The 20,355-nt window shown below is 34.6% G+C and overlaps 1 protein-coding gene across 3 annotated transcripts in view; it reads left to right on the top strand.

Moving 5' to 3' along the window:
* The first annotated feature begins 1,237 nt into the window (after window positions 1-1,237).
* The window catches only part of LOC138700058 (proton-coupled folate transporter-like), a 75,936-nt gene continuing 56,818 nt past the window's right edge, over window positions 1,238-20,355 (top strand). For all 3 annotated transcript variants that reach the window (XR_011332166.1, XR_011332167.1, XM_069826361.1), the window contains exons 1-4: window positions 1,238-2,354; window positions 13,121-13,360; window positions 15,916-15,999; window positions 18,655-18,811. Coding sequence is in view for 1 of the 3 variants with exons in the window: in XM_069826361.1 (XP_069682462.1) it covers window positions 1,538-2,354; window positions 13,121-13,360; window positions 15,916-15,999; window positions 18,655-18,811 (1,298 nt within the window). In the remaining 2 variants the exon portion in view is untranslated. The remainder of the gene's footprint in view (window positions 2,355-13,120; window positions 13,361-15,915; window positions 16,000-18,654; window positions 18,812-20,355) is intronic.

The raw sequence follows: 20,355 nt of genomic DNA, 5'->3' as shown, positions 1-20,355 counted from the left end.
AGATACTGCTCGCTTCCGTACCTCAAGTCACACTAACGCAGTCAGGAGGACTGACTCATACTGCGGCTCCGAGCCAAGATCTCTAACGATTGCCATTTTCGCCGCACCCCTCTCACTCCTAAAGCGTTTGGCCCAACTGGTTTACATATTGTTAAGAGGCAACGTCCGTCCTCTATTCAACTGTAAATAACTCATTAACGTAAGGTAGCTGTTAAATTTTTCACTTTTTGGGACATCCGAAACTCTGTAGGCCTACCCACTCACCCATACTCGAAAGACAAGTTATTCAAACTTAATAGTTGCCTAATTCCATCAGTCTGATCCAATACAATCCCTTATTGACTAAAATAACAACCCACGTAATTGAAAACAAGATGTCAATATAACATGATCATATTATGGGATGTCTGAAGTTACTCCTCTCAATCCAATACCGTTATGATGAATTAAAATTGGATAATGTTGTGCGCAGCGAGAGCGAAGATTCAATTATGTTATTGAATATCTTGTTCAGTATATTTTCCATTTGAAAAATACCAAACATGAAAGGTGTAGGCTAAACAAATACTTTCTTAACATAACCTCAACATATCAATGTGGAATTATTATTAAACGACCCAATTTACTTAGCAACTACAAGAGATAAATTACTCAATGCGACGGGTATACCATTCAATTTTCACAAACCTGCAAGTAACTTGATGACCTTTCAATATAGATGTCATTGTGACACGTGATATTTACAACAACCTAGAACAGCTGTGCTATATGTTTATTTTCTGACGGGTACAACGTTAGTTAAGTGCAGGAAAATGTGACATATTCATAATTACAGAATAACATTTTTCTAATATTGTTAAGTTAATTTTATTTATATATCAGTGTACTTCCAACTTTATTGTGTTAGTTACACCAATATCGTAGTCCTAGAGATACAATAAATGAATTTGCATCATACTGTACGCTACCTTCACTGGATTGTACCAGATTATATTTACAACATAGTTAACGGAATAAAAAATAAATTAAGTGATGTGCTGTTAGAGAACGTGAATGTATTTATTATATTTCTTTACATTTCATAAAAAACGTTATATTTGCTTTTCTGAAATCCGTCCTTTAATTCTTGTATTAAAGTAGTTCATAATATGAACTAGGATTCACTTTGTTTAGTTTACTGTGGTTACTAGGCAACCGACAAAGTTTGGATTGGCGGGCCAAAGAGAGGCGAGCGTCTGGTACAGAAAAAGAGGGGGAAAGACATCCTTGAAAACATGTGAAGTGTGGAATGTTGGTGTTGTAATGTAATCAGTGCCTTTTCCGTAAGAATTTGGAGAAATACACCGGAAAATGAATGTGGGGGGGACTCGGTTTAGACCTATCCCAACTAGTTGATACAGAACGTCATCAGCACCTCAGTATTGAACTACTATAAATAAGTGTGTTACCAGCGACTTTTTAGTGAAAGTATTTTTTATATACTGTCAGTGATTTCACATAGCAAGTGGTTTCTTCTTCAGTAAAGCTTGTAAGAGTAATGGCCCTTTGCGATTGGGTCAAGAGCGTTACGGTTGAACCTGTACTGTTTTTGTACATGCTAGCTATTTATATGCAATATGGAATATTTCAAGATTTGGTTTATGAAAAAGTGTGCATTACAACATTTAATTCCACAGTCTGTCATAAACTTAATGATTCTGATTACTCGGCAAATCTTGACACGGTACAGAAAGATTCTTCAATGTGGATATTAAGCTCAACAGTGTCATTAGCTTTGCCTTCAATAATATCTGCAAATTTTTTAGGGTCTTGGGGAGACAGTTTTGGCAGGAAACTCCCATTAATAATGCCATCAATAGGAGGAATTCTAAGCTCTTTTGTGTACATATGGATATCGTTGTACAATTTATCTGGTCCGGTATGGCCGATTGTAATTGCAAGTGCTTTGTCAGGTGTGTTTGGAGGCTTTGTAAGTTGTATCATGGCAGTTACAAGTTACATATCAAACGTATCATCTCAACGTAATCGAACTGCTAGAGTGTCACTCTTAGAAGCAATGTCATTCCTCGGCGGTACAATTGGTCCGTTTGCAGGTGGAGGATTACTGTCAATTTCCAATCACGCTACAGTATTTGGATTTATATGTGGTTGTCATGTTCTTTTAATAGTGTATGTGCTTTTATTTGTTCCCCAAGTCATGGGAACTGGAACAAATACTGACAATAATTCTTACTGTAGTTTTACCCATGTCAAGGATTCAATAACAACATGCTTTAAAAAAAGAGATGGTTTAAAAAGAGCCCACATTATATGCTTCTTAGCAAGTAGTCTTCTCATCATGACTACCACTGCAGGTATGTAGTGTACACCTACTTTATGATCTTATTATTTATTGATACTTAGTATGAACATACCGTTGTAGCATATTATAATGTAACTTCGGAAGGTCAAGTAGATCATTCCATGAAAATGCAACATTTTCACGAAAAAGAAACAACTTATGAATTTCTCCTTGTTACGGTATAGGCTACTGTATGTATTTTTTTTTTTCGTTATGATCCTAATTTTTTTAATCTGACAACACTGATTGTGTAACAACACTTAGCCTATGTGGAAGAAAAAGCATAAAGACGTCTATGGTTCAAGAGTGCGAAATTTTCTATTAGAAATCACGTTTTTAAATGCACATTTAAGGCAAAGAAATTATTACTTCTGTGTGTTAAATTCAATTAACAATAAAGTACTGACCTTTGTTAATAATTATACTGCATAGGAACCGTAATACAATGATTATTTCGTGCTTGATTACAATTATTACAAACAAAGGTTGAGAGTTCGTGTGTCACGCTCAAACTGACATATTTTGTTTATATTTCTTCAAAGCCATTTCATTTTTTAATGTTTCATAATTGGAAAAGTGAGACTCATCACGTAACAATCGACTTCTTATATGGACAACATTTTGATTTATGTACAAATTCCACAAGAAAAACACGTGACACACGTAACACAATGACTGTGATAAACGAACAGAAATGTTATGTTCGTGTGTTACTAAAGTTTATCCTCAAATCCAGTTGTAATTTTTCGTTGTTATTGGAAATCTTTACGCCTAAAAGTGGGATTTGAAATATTTATTGTTGATTTAGGTATATTTGTGTGTGTGTGTGCGTTCGCTTTTTAAATCCTTGAACTGAAAACTTACAAAAATTGGCTATGTTAATTTATCTGTAGTAAAATAAAAGTAAATCCATGGCGCTACAGCCCTTTGAAGGCCAAGACCGACCAGCCGGCTGTTGGCCTTACGTCCACATGCTGAAGTAGAGGGTGGACGATCATCCAACCAGAATGGAGGTATCGTGTGGTTAGCACGATGATCCCCCCCCCCCTCAGCCATTATAACTGGTTTGCGAAACCGGATATTCGCTACCTATCGTAGCTCCCCAAGTGCATCACGATGCTGGATAGGCACCGGTCCCATACACTGGCCGAAATTTCATGAGAAAATTTCTTCCCCCCTGAGGACTCGAACCAGCGCGCATTTCGTAACATGAGTCCTAGGCGGGATGCCTTAGACCGCGACGCCACGGCGTGGGACGTTAATTTATCTGTACTAAGCTTAATAACTTAATAAATCTGTAACCAAAATATTTTTCTGGTAATTTTCGCTTTTTAAAAAATAATTGGTGCCAACATGTAGCCTATAATTAACCATCCTGAGTCAAAAAATCGCTTTTTTGAAATTTTTGTATGTATGTATTTATGTCTGTCTGTCTGTTTGTTACCTATTCACGCGATAATGGCTGAACCGATTTATATGAAAACTGCAATATAAATTAAGTTTGTTCTAACACAGATTTTAGGCTATATGGCATTCAAAATACTTTATTGACCACCTCTGTGGTGTAGGGGTCAGCATGCTGGTCTCTCACGCAGAGGGCCCGGGTTCGATTCCCGGTTGGGTTGAATTTTCTGGTTGAGGTTTTTCAGTTTTCCCTCAACCGTAAGGTAAATGCCAGGAAATTCGGGCCACAACATCCCTGAATATCACTGGCCTCATTCATCACTGAAATCATATTCATAACAAATAAGTAGTACATATAAGTTACAATCGCCGTCTAGTTCTCAACAATAGAACCAGCCTCAACAATAACTTACACAGGCCTTCGGATTTCACTTAAAAATATTAACTCGCGATATGACCAAAGATGTTAAAGTGAGTATAAATAACAGCGAGGAAAAAAAAATACTATTTAAAAAGGGGGTTATAAGAAAATAAAAAAATCGAAATATCGATGGCTGAAAACCAGACTGTTCTAAGTCCAACTTCTTATAAGAAAGAAATCTGTGTTTCATTGTGTTCCATGTTCTTGTCAGCATGTATGAATCAAACAAAATTGTAATATTCCTCTCCATAAGGTGGCTATGAAGCTATTCCAAATTGTTCCTTGAAGCTTTGAATGTCAGGAGCTTAAAATAGCTCTCCTGAAAAAAAAAAAAATAGTAAAATGGACTTGGAACAGTCTGGTTCTGAGCCATCGATTTCTTGCTTATTGATTTTTATGAAAAATATTACATAAGAAAAGTTTCTTTAAAAATTATTTCTGGTAAGTTTTATTCTATGCATAATTTTGATAGGACTAATAATTAAAGAGATACACGAGTTTTAAAATAGCAATGCGTTTTATTATCGCCCACCTCAGACTAATAGGCTATAATGAAATGGAAACAAATGACTTCGTCTATAAGAGGCCTTGCACAACAACAAACAGAAGCTACTCATTTAACACTATTTTATCATCATCATCATCCTGTCAAGTACTAGTCCCAAAAGAACTGTTACGGCCTGAAAAAGTGATTTTCTTGCCATCATTTCATAGGTCGACCAAGTGACCATTTCCCATTTGGACGATACTTCATTATTGCCTTAGGGATCCTGGATGAAACCATTCTTGAGACGTGTTCCTTCCAGTTTAACTGATATCTGGAGATATAGTCCAGTATTGATGACACATTAAGTTCTTGAAGGATATCTTCATTTTTCTTTCGATTCCATTTAGTGTAGCCAGCTGTTAGTCTGCTTTCATCTTTTGTCCTTATAGTCTACGCTTCACTCCCATAACATAAGACTGGTCGAGCTATTATTTGATAAAATCGAGTACGAGTTGATTTTTGTACTAATGAAGGTTTTAAAACTTATTAATGATGCCCATTGTTTTGTTGAATTTTACAATTTTCTCTGATAAATCCAAATTTTCAACAAAAGAAAGTTTATTTCCTAAATGATTAAACTCATTAACTCTTTCCAAAATTGTGTTGTTTAAACAAATTTTGCTTGGTATTGGGTATTTACCACAAAAGGCCATTATTTTTGTTTTGTTAATGGATATTTCCATTGAATATTTTTGAGCTATTAAATTTAAATTATTTACTGACCATTGCAAATCATCTTCTGATGTTGCTAGTAAAACAAGATCATCTCCAAACGTTATTATATCTAATTTTAAATTTCTATTAATAGTGATATATCCGTGTTTTGTTTTCTAAAATATTTCACAATGGCATTCATATAAACATTAAAAAGCAAAGGAGAGTGGCCACAACCTTGTCTGACTCCTGAGTTATTTCCGTCCAATGAGTTATTTTTTCTTTTATTTTTACTGCAATAAGGTTTGATTTATAAAGGCTATAAATATTATATATGATCTGCTTTAGGATCTGATCCTTTGTCAAACACTATTTATACGGATGTAATTGCATGGTGGGAATATATAAAATATGTTTATCAATATTAACATACAGAGAATATTTCTGTGTTTGTATGAAGTAGTCTCAGAAGCTACTAAACCGATTTGTATAAGTAGTATTTCACCATTTGAAAGTGTAGTTTCTCTAGATGGACATAATGCTATAATGTTATTATTGGTAACTCCCAATGAATCGATGAGAGATAAGATTAAAATAGATTCTTATGCACAGAAATTTTGATAGGCTATTCTGTATATTCGTTTCCTATATTTCTTAAAATAATATTTACTTATGTACCACATTCATTTTCATCTCAGAGAATTAACGAACAACGAGAGTCTATTGATTTAGTATGCAGTAATAGTACATTATAGGGGAACAACTTGCAAAGCTCTGTTGGTCTGCGCTTGCGTCAATCTTAAAGAGTGACACAATATACTATTCACCTCCTCCTTTATAATTGTCAGTCAATAGAGCACGTACTGATAGCGTCAGATGACTTGTCAATCTGTAGTGACAATGGTTCAGATTAATGGGGGAAAACTTCAGACTCTGCCTCCAGTACAGCGGTAAGGTTTAGTAATCTCCTACAATGAAGCTTTGCCAGTTGTAAGCTTATAGCTTAGCATTGCATTATCTTATCCAAATTTTAACTATGCTCATTTGATTGTGTTAAAGTAGATAAAATGAATAAACTATGCAATAAATGCAATCCAAAAAAATGAGGTAATGAGCGAAGCAGATTATGTTGCGCTGTTGTAAAAGTTGTTCCTCTTGAGATTCAAGAGCCCCCACAATCAATTAAAAACTTATTTATTGGAGTACATCCGTTATCAACACACTTTTTAAATAATATAAGACAATACAACATCTTATTTCAATTGAAATCGTTTGGTGCAAAAGAAATACATAAAGTCAATTGTATGCCATCATTTAAAGTTCAAACATAGGCTTATAATTTAATTGGAAATCTTCTTCCAGCTGAGAGTAAGAGTCTTAATTTCTTACAAGTATATTTCATTTCAGACGCTGACCAATTGTCTGTTAGGTCTAATACAGTATCAATCTTAAAAGTAGAATTAACTGAACAACTCCAGAAAGTACTGCATGATAATAACAGTTAAATTCATAGTTTTAAATACAACTTTCAAAATGATTCAGGAGCAGACGACTTACAACATACAAAAAGCTATTATTGACTGAGTAATTACAAAACTGTATTTAGATTTAAGTCTATATTTATTTCTAACAGTGCAGCGAAGTGTACGGGTATGGCTAGTTTCATATAAAAAAACAAGGTTATACATATAAATGGTACTAAGTAGGTAGCTACCATAATACTAGGCCTGTGTATAAATAAATTGGTATATATATTTGCACATTAGGTAAATGGTACTAAATTTCTGATATGGATTTAAAATTGTTTTATTTAATAACTTTAATTAACTTACCCAAGGTATCATTTAGCAATTTCTAAAAGATAGACTTTTTTTTCTGTGTTAGTTGTTCTATTGATATCATAAATATTCATAAATTTTGAACATTTTTGTGATAGTATTTTCAAGAATTTAAGTTAGTTCAATTTAGTTTGAGTTAGCACAAAAAATAAGGTAACTTAATGTCAGCCCACTGGATCACTGATCCAACTTCTCCTGTTACCATAAATGCTGCAGTATGCCTACTCTACTACAAAAACAACGGGCAACATGATGAACTATGCACTCAGTGTTACGCAGTTAGGCTATATCTAATATCTCGAAACATACAACAACTTAGGCAAAAATTTTGAATAATAAAGAAACTGCCTGGAAGGGATGATGCAGCTGAACACTTTAAGAATAGGTAGCCTATATGATGGCAACCATGCCAAACAGTAACTATCCGGATGCCGTCCATTATGATTCACGTAATTTCTTTGAATCTCATCATGACAAAGGAGCACATGATGTCAATGGAGCAACATATCTTAAACGGAAGAAATGTTGTAAAATACCAAAAACCCTTTTTAATGTCATAAAAGAATCTAATATCAATGTGAAATATATTTTTATAGACAAAAACTAGATTAATCTGACTGTAGACAGAAAGTTCTTTCAAAAGATTATATGAATTAGTGGAATACAACATGCTCAATGCATTCGCAAATTGGAGCCTCTTGTGGTAGGTGTCTTTAGAAACATTAGAGATCATTCACCACAACATGTTTTATCAGTTCTTGAAACAAATCAGTCCACAACAAGGAATGTAGCACGTTGCAGTATTGCAAAAGGTCAGTTGAAGATAGGAGGAAATTGGTGTGTTGTGACCTATGATGACATCAAATATCTATGGGAAGTTACAAAAGCTTGTGACGAAGAATTTAAAGTGTCTGGGATATTCAAGAAAGGGAAGTGCTACAAATGGCAACATACCCTAAATGGAAAAAGTGTTGTGAAACACCAAAAAGATTTTTTAATGTCAAAAAATAACCAGATCAATTTGAAATATATTTTTGTAGATGAAAACTACATTAATCTGACTGAAAACTCAAAGTTCTTTCAAAAGATTGTACCAATTAGTGGAATACAACATGCTCAATGCCTTCACGAATTGGGACATCTTGTGGTAGGTGTCTTTAGAAACACTAAAGATCATTCACCACAACATGTTTTATCACTCATTGAAACAAATCAGTCCACAGCAAGGAATGTACCACGTTGCAGTATCTCAAAAGGTCAATTGAAGGTAGGAGGGAATAAAATTGCTGTGTTGTAATCTATGATACATGAAATATCCAGAGGAAGTTACAAAAGTTTGTGGTGACGAAGAATTTGAAGTGTGTGTGTGATGTTTAGGGAAGGGAAGTACTACAAATGGCTGAAAAAGTGGACTTGTTGATGTATTCGTCACATGACATTACACAGGAGATATCACCACATATAGTTGTAAACAACAGTGGATATTTTAAATCTGAAAGTGTTGTTTTGTATAATAAGAACTGTACCCATAGTGTATTAGTCTTCCACACTACTGCTTTTAAAACAATTAGTAGGCCTAGGCCTAATCAACATGACAGAAATGTTCGTGTGTCACAACATATTTGCAACTTAAAAGTTTCTTATGGCTAGAATATTAACATTTACAGGTTAGAGTTTCCTTAAGCTCGCCTAAAAATTTCAAATGGATAGCTTCAAAAATTGATGAGATAAAGAGAAAAATGTGAGCTACTGCTATTTTATAGTAGATTTACACTATCTTGTTACCTTAAATGAAGAAGGAATTGGTAAATATGTTTCTGAATAAGACTTTCAACTCTCAGCTATAATGTTAACTACTGTACCGTACTGCCAAAAAATTATGAACTTTTGAAAACATAGTTCAGTGCTTGCCTCTTACGAACTTAGTTCAGTTTATAAGCCACATAGTGTACAACCAGATTTATTTTGAAGTATTACCTATATCACAGGATGGCCTGTAAATGAAATGATTAGCAGAGTTTAACATTAGAAAGAAATAGGTGTTGAATTTAATTGACAAAGGTGTTAATTAGCGAACAATTGCAGTTCGATGTTTTGAAATCTACGGTTTGGAACATCAACAAAAATAGTGACAGAATATTTAAGGCTTGGGAGAAAAAATTGTGATTATGAAAGAAAATGGAAACTTAGAAAAATGGATAATGAAGATATCAATAATGCATCAGTACAATATTCAATTGGTCAGTAGAAAAAGGGTCCATCTGCACATTTTCTGAAAATAGTTTTATTACATTAAAATACAGTCCATCATGAGACGCACACATTTACTGGAAGAGAGGCCCCACTAAGTCGACTCCAAGTCTTTCATAGTTTGGAGAAAGCTGTGCTGATGCATAGGAAATAATAGAAATGGTACAGTATTCAGTTTTTTCTCTCTTCTGAGAATGTTTAATTTTGTAGATGGCCTCATTTTTTACTGACCTATTCAATTGTTTCTAAAATGTACAATAAACATGCCAGTTACAGGACCAATACTTCTGAAAAAAGCCAAGGAAATTGTACGAAAACTTAACCATGAAGATTTTTTCTAGTTACCAGTGATTGGCTGGAATCAGAACAAGACAACATTGATTTCTGATTTCTCTCTGGTAACTCAGCAGGAGCAAATAAGCTCATCAGAGCAGCAGAAGACTGGAAATCAAAATTACACTGTGTAGTGACTGAATATCCACCAGAAAACTAGTTTAATGCTGATGAGTAGTGTTGAGAATAATATGTACTAAGAACCTTAAAATATGCATACAGTATATAAATGCATATTTCGGCATTTTAAGCGCATATGAATTGAAAGTTGAAAAGCTGGCAAGTCACCATAGTATAGGATCCCATGGGGGGGGGGGGGAACACTAGCCTTATAATGAGAAATATTCAATATTTATTGGACATAAAGAAAAACATGGCAGTGGCTCGATTCTAGTAAACCTACCGGTGTCATTGTCAAAATCGGTTTGGCCCCAAGGTAATGTTCTGTGTCTGATGGAATTTTGAAGGTGTGATTCACTGAGAGTTTGTTCCAAATGGACGTGCCTTTGATTAATTCGAACTAGACATGCCAACTAAATATTAACTTATACAAACTAAAATCCACTGCTGTGGAATAACAGCATGCTTGACGAGCAGGCCCGGGTTCTAATCCTGGTTGGGACAAGTTATCTGGTTGAGGTTTTTCCGGGGTTTTTCCTCAACCCTCTAAGAGAAAATGCTGGTTAACTTTCGGCACTGGACCCTGACTCATTTCTCTGGCATTATCACTTTCATCTCACCCAGATACTAGATAACCTTAGCAGTTGATAAAGCATCGTAAAATCAATTGAAAAAATTATCTATACAAACTATTTATTGTGCTTGTTAAATGTATGGAGTAGCCATTGTTGCAGTAGAAATCATTGAGAATAATAACTCTTGGTAATGCACCCAACAGATACGATTATCTTTCTTTGCCAGGTCCAGTCCTGGTAATAGATTATATATGTATAGGTTTCCTTTTCTTTGCCTCCTCTGATGTTAGGGCCACTACATAATTCTAAAATGTTGGGTGCAAAATCTTACATCACACTCAGATTCAATTTACATTCACTTTGTAGATTATAAATCTTGAGCAAGAATGTATTGCTTGTGAGTTTGGTCTCAAGATTGCCTCAAGATTATCCTGAATTTGTTCAGGAAGAAAATAGTAGGCACTTTCAAAAACACAGTCTTTAACAATTAATATTAGAGGAGAAAAATTCGCTCCGGTACTGGGGATCGAACCCGGGTCCTTGGTTCTACGTACCAAGTGTTTAACCATTGACCTACGCCGAAGTTGAATCCACAGCACCGGATTGAATCCCTCTCCTCCAGTGTTTTTCCCTTTGTGGCCTGACTCCAAGTTCGACATGTATGTTGACATTTTTATATTAAGTCACTGTCATTATACAAGGAGCGCACTCAGTTGAGTGACTTGGTGGCCGGAATTCCACAGTAATATGCACTGTTGCTCGAAGAATCTACGTAAAGATTAATAAAGCATCGTAAAATCAATAATATTATAATAATGGTTGACTCAATATAAAAATGTCAACATATATGTTGAACTTGGAGTCAGGCCACAAAGGGAAAAACACTGGAGGAGAGGGATTGAACTTCGGCATATGGTTAGAGTGCTTGGTATGTAGAACCAAGGACCCGGGTTTGAACTCCAGTGCCGGAGCGAATTTTTCTCCTCTAATATTAATTGTTACCATAACAGACGTATTCTGTAGGACCAAAAAATTAATCTTTATGTAGACAGTCATTAACAGTTTATAACATAATTTCCAGTGGAAGTATGTCATTTTACATTTATATAACCAGTGTTAGTAACATAAACTTGTCCAATGTTTATATCCTTATTTGCCTATTTGTTCCAAATCTATAACATGTACAGACCCAGAAACAAAGTTTGGGCCACCTGAATTTTCCAAGTTCCAGTTACAACATACTGTGCATGCTCAGGTGACCCAAATTTTGTTTCTGGATCTGTACAAACTACGCAGTGGAATTAGACCCTGATTTTTGTTATTTAATTCTGCTAATACTGTACCGCTTCATTGATTCTTTGGAGTTATACAATTTTAGGAATCTAAGAATTTTATGAAAGAAATGGATAGACTATAAGAAGCAAGAACTTTTATAAGACGTCATACTCTAACTTTTGTAAATCTCCGCAGTCATAATCTGAGTAGTAGTAAAAGCTTTATTTTGCTTGGCAGAGTTAATAAAGGCCATTATGCCTTAGCACTCTCGAGCAAGTTAATTTACTATCTTTCATATACAGGGTGATTCATGAAGATTTTACAATACTTTAGGATGTGATTTCTCTCATCACTCTGAGAAAAGTTCATGTATACATGTGTCGATTTTGAATAGTTTTGGATAAAATCACGTTTCTTTCTTCCGTAACACGCATTCTTGTGAACTTCTCTCTCTCTGGATGTCTGGAGCTGTATGTGTTACAGTACAGCTGATAGTAGCGACACAAAATCTCGTGACATCTGGGTTATGGTTAGAGATAACTCAACACCGGTATAACGTATCTACCTAGCATCCGAACAATGGAAGTTAGGGAATGTGGTGCATGCAGTTCACACTCGGGCAGCTACATGTATTGCTGCAGAAGGTGGTGTCTTCAAAAACCGGCTTCAATACAGATTTTTCAGGTGGGTAATAATGTGACTGTTTTTTAATGAATTTCTAATACACCCAGTACCATTGTTGTAAATAATTTAAATGCTTAAACCTTCATAATATCTACATTTGTGTTTAACATTCAGGAGGACGTAACTCAATTAAAAAAATATGACATATGTTTATATGAACTTTTTTCATCAGAATGATGCCAGAAATCACATCCTAGAGTACTGCACAGTCTTCGTGAATCACCATATGTATATTCGGAACACCTCAAAATTTGTGCTTCAGTGGCTGACCATGATAATATCTTTGAAAAATATTGGAGTGCAAGAGGTCAAATGACTTTAATGTCAAATGCTTGGCATTAGAAAACAACAAATGACATATATATATATATATATATATATATATATATATATATATATATTTAATTTTTCATTTTGTAATCATAAATGATTAAAACTAAATACAGAGTAATTTATGTACCGTAACTTATCACTGGGGAAAGGAACTGGCCACCCTACCCCATTATCTCTTGGCCTAGTTGCCTCATGAGTGATGCCTTATCGGGAGGTTCAAACCTGTCTTTGGACAGTTGACTAAACAACAACTTATCATTGCTCAAAAATGTTTTAAGCAAATTCAAGTGTTATCTTTATGGTCAATAAATTTATTTATATGATATTGTCTTTGTAATCATGCAGGTGAAATGGACGTGGCATATCTCTTTGCCAAAGATGATCCCTTGAAGTGGACATATCAAACCTACAGTTATTACAGTGGTGTGAAATTTGCTTTGGGATCTCTGACCTTGATTTTAGCAACTCCAGTAGTAAAATATATTAAAATACCTGACCATATAATATGTCTTATTGGGATTATTTCCAAAGCAGCTGGCTTTGTTTTATTAGGATATAGTACAACCACAACGTTAATGTTTCTTGGTAAGTAAAATCTTTGCACATAATATTTTATTACTTGATAACTATATGTGCTTTATTCTATTTATTTACTTTCTAATATGTATTTAATATTAGTTATGGATAAGAGTTCCTCTAAGTATAACCTGTGAATGTTGTTTAATTTCATTTTATGAATTAAAAATGTTCAGTAACATAAGTTACCAATGCCTGTTGTTTGGCAAATTAATCCGCATCAAAACACTGATTTCTGAAGGAGCCCCTTCTTCCCTTAGAATCCATTTAATTTTTTTATTGCCTTATTTTTATCATTAAAATTTGTTGAAGATACAGTGACGTTATTGTTAACAAATTTCCAGTTGGATATAGCATTGGTATTAGACTGAAAAAATATGAATTAATCAAATTGAAGAGAAGTATTTGTTTCATAGTGTAAATGAAAATGTGTGCTCCATAATAAATACTGGCGATCAGTTGAGAGGTTGGGTCCATAGCATGGTGTTCTTGCTCTTGATATGCATGCTGTCTTATTCTGAGTGCTAAGGGACATCTGATGTGGCATTGAGACTGAAAAATAGCTGTGCTTTCCAGATAATATAGAACTTTTGTTTGACTTGCATCAGTCATCTTCTAACAGTAAATTTTCGTGCCTGCCATACATCAGCAAATTGAGTAAGATACGACAAAATTTTCACTGAATAATGCGCATTTATCTTCCTTAGATACAAGTTAAGAAAAATGAATGGATCTTTCTGTTTGAAAAAAGTTCATAATTATACAGTTCCTGATATAAACGTAATATGACATTACATTTTGACTAGAAAATGCTAATAAAAATCTCAGCAAATAGGAATTTCCTACAAATCATTTCAGAAAGCAACAAAAGTATCAAAACCAAAGTCCATTAAAGTTACAATGACTCATGAATGAATGAATGAATCAATCAATCAATCAATCAATCAATCAATCAATCAATCAATCAATCAATCAATCAATTTAGGGTATTTCAAAATCTAAGAGGTTTTTAGCCTCATTAACAATATATCGCCATTCATCTCTGTTCTCTGCATTTTCTTGTCGTCCTCTCACTGTAGAAAGATTATCATATACTTGGTCGACGGAGATGAGGTCTACCAAGAGGTCTCGTACATCTTGGAGAATAGTCGAAAGCTTTTCGTAGAAAAGAGTCTTCATCACGCTGTAGAATGTGTCCAAGCCAACGTAGTCTTCGACTTTTTATTAAGGCTATTATGTCCGAATATTTATAAATATCCCTTAGTTCCCTGTTGTTAAAAATTCTCCATGTGTTATTTTCTTGAATGGGACCAAAAATCTTCCTCAAGGTTTTGTTCTCAAAAATAAAAAGGTTTTTTTTTTTTTTTTTTTTTTTTTTTGTTAATATCCAAGTTTCACAGCAATATAGGAGAGTTGGTAGGATCTTAATTTTGATGATCTAGAAAGGAGTTTGGAACTAAGCAATCTATGAAGGGAGTAGTAACACTTATTTGCCGTAACGAGTCTATGTTCAATTTCTTTTCCAAATAATTATACTTCCTAAGTATTTAAATTCAGTAACTTTTTGAAACTCCCAATCATCTATTATAAGTGACCCTCTATTATTTGAGGTACGGTACATGATATATTCCCATGAATGAATACCAAGTGATTAAGTTTTTGGGCGCAGGTTTTGTAAGTGGCTTTTGATCTGTGTTCATGATGGAGAGGTAGACCCATCCCTTGCTTTTTTTTTTTTTTTTTTTTTTTTTTTTTTCAAACTTAGCCTGGTTCCATCTATGTGGACATGTAAATTCTCAAAACAACTGAAATCGAAATACAGAAAAACTATGGATTTCAGTAGCTTTGAGTGGAGGAAAGTGAACCTCTATAAGCTATTTTTTTCTCTGAGTGAAAGCATTTAATTTATTGGCTATGAGAAATTCTCTTTTGTCATAATGTTAAAAAAAACTGCGCATTGTAGAATGTTTTTATGGAAGTTATCTGATTTGTCACTCTTTTAGGTGTATTTATAATTACTGAATGTCATTTAAGCGAGACTACCATCTTTTGTCACATAGAATTATCCACCAATAAAGCTTTATGTATTGAGCCTTTTTGCAATATAAGTATGTTTTTCCTAAATGTTTACTTGAATATATTGAATATTTTTATAAATAATTATGTATTTATTAACATTGAATAACTGTTTTTTATAGACTGAACTTTTTTAAATATAGAGTTTTCTTTTCTGAATCTGTCATTATAAAACTACTTTCTTTATGGTAATTGTTTCCCCCCCCCCCCCCCCCAGTATTTGAAATTCAGATTTTAAATAACAATGTGAATTTGGAATGTTTTATTTTGGTTTTTAACTGTAGCTATCGCACATATATTTTACAAATCTTTTTATGTATGTGATTTGATATTAAACTGTCTCAATGTGCATATATTAAAAGTTTGGGAACCAGTTCTCAAATATATTTAGACAAAAAATATTAGATGAAAATAACAATACTACATTTACCTTCATTATAATAAAAATATGTTTTATATCTTACGGAATTTATTTATTCTCTTTTCAGCTCCACTACTTTCTATGTTCAGCTCTTTCTGTATTCCTGCTATCCGTTCCTTGTTGTCTAAGCATGTTGAAACGTGGGAATTAGGTAAGACTTCGTTCTATTTGTTATACATACAACAAAATGATCTAGGAATATTTTTGTTGATTTAATATTTTTAGCTTTCTGGTTTAAATCAATGAACATTTGTTGGTTATTGCAATATGACTACTGTTACCAAGGAAACCAGTATATAAACAAGTTTGCCTTTTGTTAGATTTTTAGAATGCAAATTGTTGTGATTGTGATTATGATAGTGTTACCACAGTCTAGTATATACAGTCACTAAGCTCAATACGTAGGGAATATGCATCCACAGATAGTTGCTAACCACTAGGATCGCTACTATCACCTCATCACATACAATGTGAAACAGTACCGGCACAGTCTATTGTTCCTAGTATCCTCATCAACTCAAGCTTCGTGACTATATATACTAGACCGTGGTGTTACATTAAGTTTGTTTAAAGATTGAACCTAATTTAGGACTCACAGTATAAACTTAGGAAAATATGGAAAATCAAAGTCAAGGTAGACTTTTGGAGAGAGGTAACATGCAAAGAGCCATAAGAATGTTAGCTGCCCATCAGCATCAGGTTGATGTTGCTCGAGCTCTAGGGATATCCCAAAGCTTCATAAGTCGCTTATTCAAAAGATATTGTATGACAGGAACATCATAGAAACAACATCCAAGTCCTAGATAGTTAACAACTACAGTACAAGACAGCTATTTAGTTCTACAAACCAGACGAGAACTGATTGTTACTGCACCAATCCTTGCATTTCGCTTGCTACAGACAGATGGTGTTACTGTTCATGCTAAAACCATCAGGAATCATCTGTATGAGGCAAACCTACGTTCTCGATGATCTCTCAAGTTTTCAGCAATGAGGAAATCGCGATAAAAGATTGTACTGGACACAGCAACGTGTTGAGTGGTCTTAGGAACAATGGGATATTATACTATTCATGGAAGATTCAAGATTTGGATTGAGGCCAGATTCGCATTGCCAGAGGATATGGAAATGACCTGGTAATTGTGAGCGGCTTTGTCATATCCAGGAGATTCACAAGTTCAGTGGAGGTACAGTAGTGGTATGGGCTGGAGTTATGCTTGGTGGAAAAACCGATCTTGTTTGTATCGAAGGTTTCTTAACTGCAAGGGCATATGTGAACACGACTGTGCAACCAATAATGCTTCCTTTTGCAGGAGCAGTTGGCAAAGAGTTCACCGTACTACACAACAGTGCCTGTGCTCATGTAGCTGATTGTGTAGAGAAATGGGTTAATGTTGAAGGGATTCGAGTGTTGCCTTGACCAGCACAGTCTTCTGACTTAAATCCCATTGACCATATTTGGGATTTACTCCAAAGAAAGGTCGAACATTACCTCAGCACTGTTCAAACACTCCAACAGCTGAGAAACATCCTTTCTCGCGAAAAGAATCACATTCCACAAGTGGATATTACCATACTTCTCTCCGTGCCCAGAAGGTGCAGAGCAACTTAAGAGGAGGATCTATTCTTTACTGATTTGTGTTTTTAACCAACCATTAAATATAATTTTTTTTATCCAGTGTCACCAGGTTGTCTTTTCGACATTTTTTTCCACTCCTGTGGAGTAACAGTTGGTGCGTCTAGCCATGAAACCAGGTGGCCTGGGTTCGATTCCTGCTCGGGGCAAGTTACCTGGTTGAGGTTTTCCCTCAACCCAATATTAACAAATGCTGGGTAACTTTCGGTGCTGGACCGAACTCATTTCACTGGCATTATCATTTTCATCTCATTCAGACGCTAAATAACCTAAGATGTTGATAAAGCGTCGTAAAATAACCTAAAATGAAAAAAATCGACATTTCTGGTCTTCTCTTCTGGCATTGGCTTAGTTGTAACCCACTTCTGAGGTTGGGGCACCTGGAAGGCAGAGTTACATTACCCCGATGATATGATAGGATGACTATGATAATGTGGTGCCAAGAGAGATCTTAAATCTAAATTTAACCTAAATTCCAGACCATGGACGAACACAGGAATAATCACATTTAAGGAAAAATTCCTGTGCTCTAACTGGGAATCGAACCCGGGACTTCATGAAGCTCTGACCACTAGACCATGAGGTTGGTCTCATTAAATATAAAATTGCTTATAACAAAAAGTATTGGCTCTATCTGCAAAAGAAGTTATGTTTGACTAGTTAATAACAGACCTGCCATAAATTATGGTACCTACCTTAAAACTGTTATACTTTTTGCTACATAGCCCTCCTATATTGGAGAGAAAGTGAATTGGCTTTATTGCGAAGAACCCATCATTAGTTAACAACAATATTGAAGTGCTCTACCACATTAAATGGGAGTGATGTTAATTGAGGGAATATAGAAATTTATGTACGGATGACGTTAGTGTTGTGCCTTTTCAGATTTTTATTCATTTCAACAGTATCATTTGGAATGTCTATTATGAAGATAAGCAGATAATACTGTAACATAAGAATAACTGTCATGGAAATAAGACAATTTGAATTTAGTTCTTCACTCCAATCGTGAAACAGTCCAGGAAGAATTTTTACTTGGAACACTTAGTGTCAGTCATAGTGTAAATATAATCTTGAGTGTGAATTATTTTTGTAAATATGTTGAAAATTTATATTGTTGAAAACGATATTCAGTAAAGTGTTTAAATATAGTATTTGTATTACTTCCAGGTAAAATGTATGCATTTGTGGCAAGTGTGGAAAATATTTGTACCCTTCTTGGATCTGTTATTTTTAATAGTCTCTACCCAATTATGAGAGATTATGAGAGAGGATTAATTTTTTACTTTGCTGCTACATTACAAATTATTCCGTTAATAATCATGTGGTAAGTTCAGCTCTGAAGACATGACTTCATTTTATCTTAAGTTTAAGAATATTATGTATATAATGAATTAATGAAGCTATGGGTACACAGATCACTATGACATTATGACATGCTTGTTCACTATGCAAGTAGAATATAGCCACTTTCTTATTGTGTAGGCTATGATTGGCCACACTAAACTGTATTTGTTCCACATACTTTGTTTGCATTGCTCACTGTGTCGCAAGGAGATTTGGTTCCTGGCTCTTTTTCCAAGACATAGCTAGCAATGGGGATTCAAATGTATAACTATACACAATATTGAATGACAACACAGTGTGCTCTATTTACGCATTCATGTTTGATGCAGTTGTTTAACTGTAAGTTATGTCGATCGAGGAATTAATTGAAGAAATAAAAAAATCCATGCTTATGTATTAAGTCATTGAAGGGGTATCAGAAACAAGACATGTATGATAATTCCTGGGAGAAAATCCTGAACTGGTGAATAAACTAAGTAAGGGAGATTGAAGTTTTGTACATTGTTTTACATGTTCATTGCTTTATTAATGTGAACAAATTAGGACCGAGTGTCAGTGAAATAGTAATTTCAGCAAGCCGTACTACACTATCTTATCTCTCATTTCTGTCATCAGTTAAAAAATATTCCAGGAACAAATTTCAAATAGCTAAAACCTTATTTGTTTAGGTTTTAGCAGCAGCAATGCTCTGCTATGAGAAATATAGTTAGAGTGCATTCTTCTTGTTGCAGAACAATCATTGTTCTCGTTTGCTGTATATAGGGTGTATTAAAAAGGATGGTGCAAACTTACATGATTGAAAGTACACAATAATAGAAGCAAAAACATTCCAGTAAACATGGGTCTGGAAACGAGCAGTTTGCGAGAAAATTACGAATGTATGATTACAAGCCACCACTGACTTCATTGTGAACATTGTCCTAGCTAGTACAAATTAGTTTAAAATTTAAAACTACTATTAATTTTTCATCGGGTTTAGTTCACATTTCACTTATGGCTTACCTTAACAAGCAATACAGTACTACCTTATTATGTTACATTTTGGTACTGCAATCTTACCTGTTAAAGGTGATGTTTGAAGTGTCGTCCTTGCATCTGAATGCAATAATATACTTATCTCTGCAATGAGTTTCGAATTCTTTCCAACATCCTCGGATAATTTCGGAATTACTGACAAGCATGTACAATTCTCTGCTCCAGTTCAACTGTGTTAATGGGTGTGCTGTAGACTTTGCTTTTGAGGTGACCCCAGACACAAAAATCCAAAGGATTTAAATCAGGTGATCGTGAAGGCCAAGGTACAGGCTCGTCTTGACCTATCCATCTTTGGCCGTATCTGTTTGTTAGATGCCTTCTCACAGAAGCAGCAAAATGTGCCGGAGCCCCATCATGATGATGCCGCAGAAATCAAAGGCACCTCCATCCTTTGAGTTTTCGTGGAAGAATGTGTGGCCCAATAAGATGATCACTTAGTACCTCTAACCACACATTCAGTGAGAAACGTTGCTGATGTGGTAACTCATG

Source organism: Periplaneta americana, chromosome 5 (assembly GCF_040183065.1).
Source record: "Periplaneta americana isolate PAMFEO1 chromosome 5, P.americana_PAMFEO1_priV1, whole genome shotgun sequence".
Taxonomy (NCBI): Eukaryota; Metazoa; Arthropoda; class Insecta; order Blattodea; family Blattidae; genus Periplaneta; species Periplaneta americana.
The sequence above is the reverse complement of the archived record's forward strand: the minus strand, read 5'-3'. Positions and strand labels throughout refer to the sequence as shown.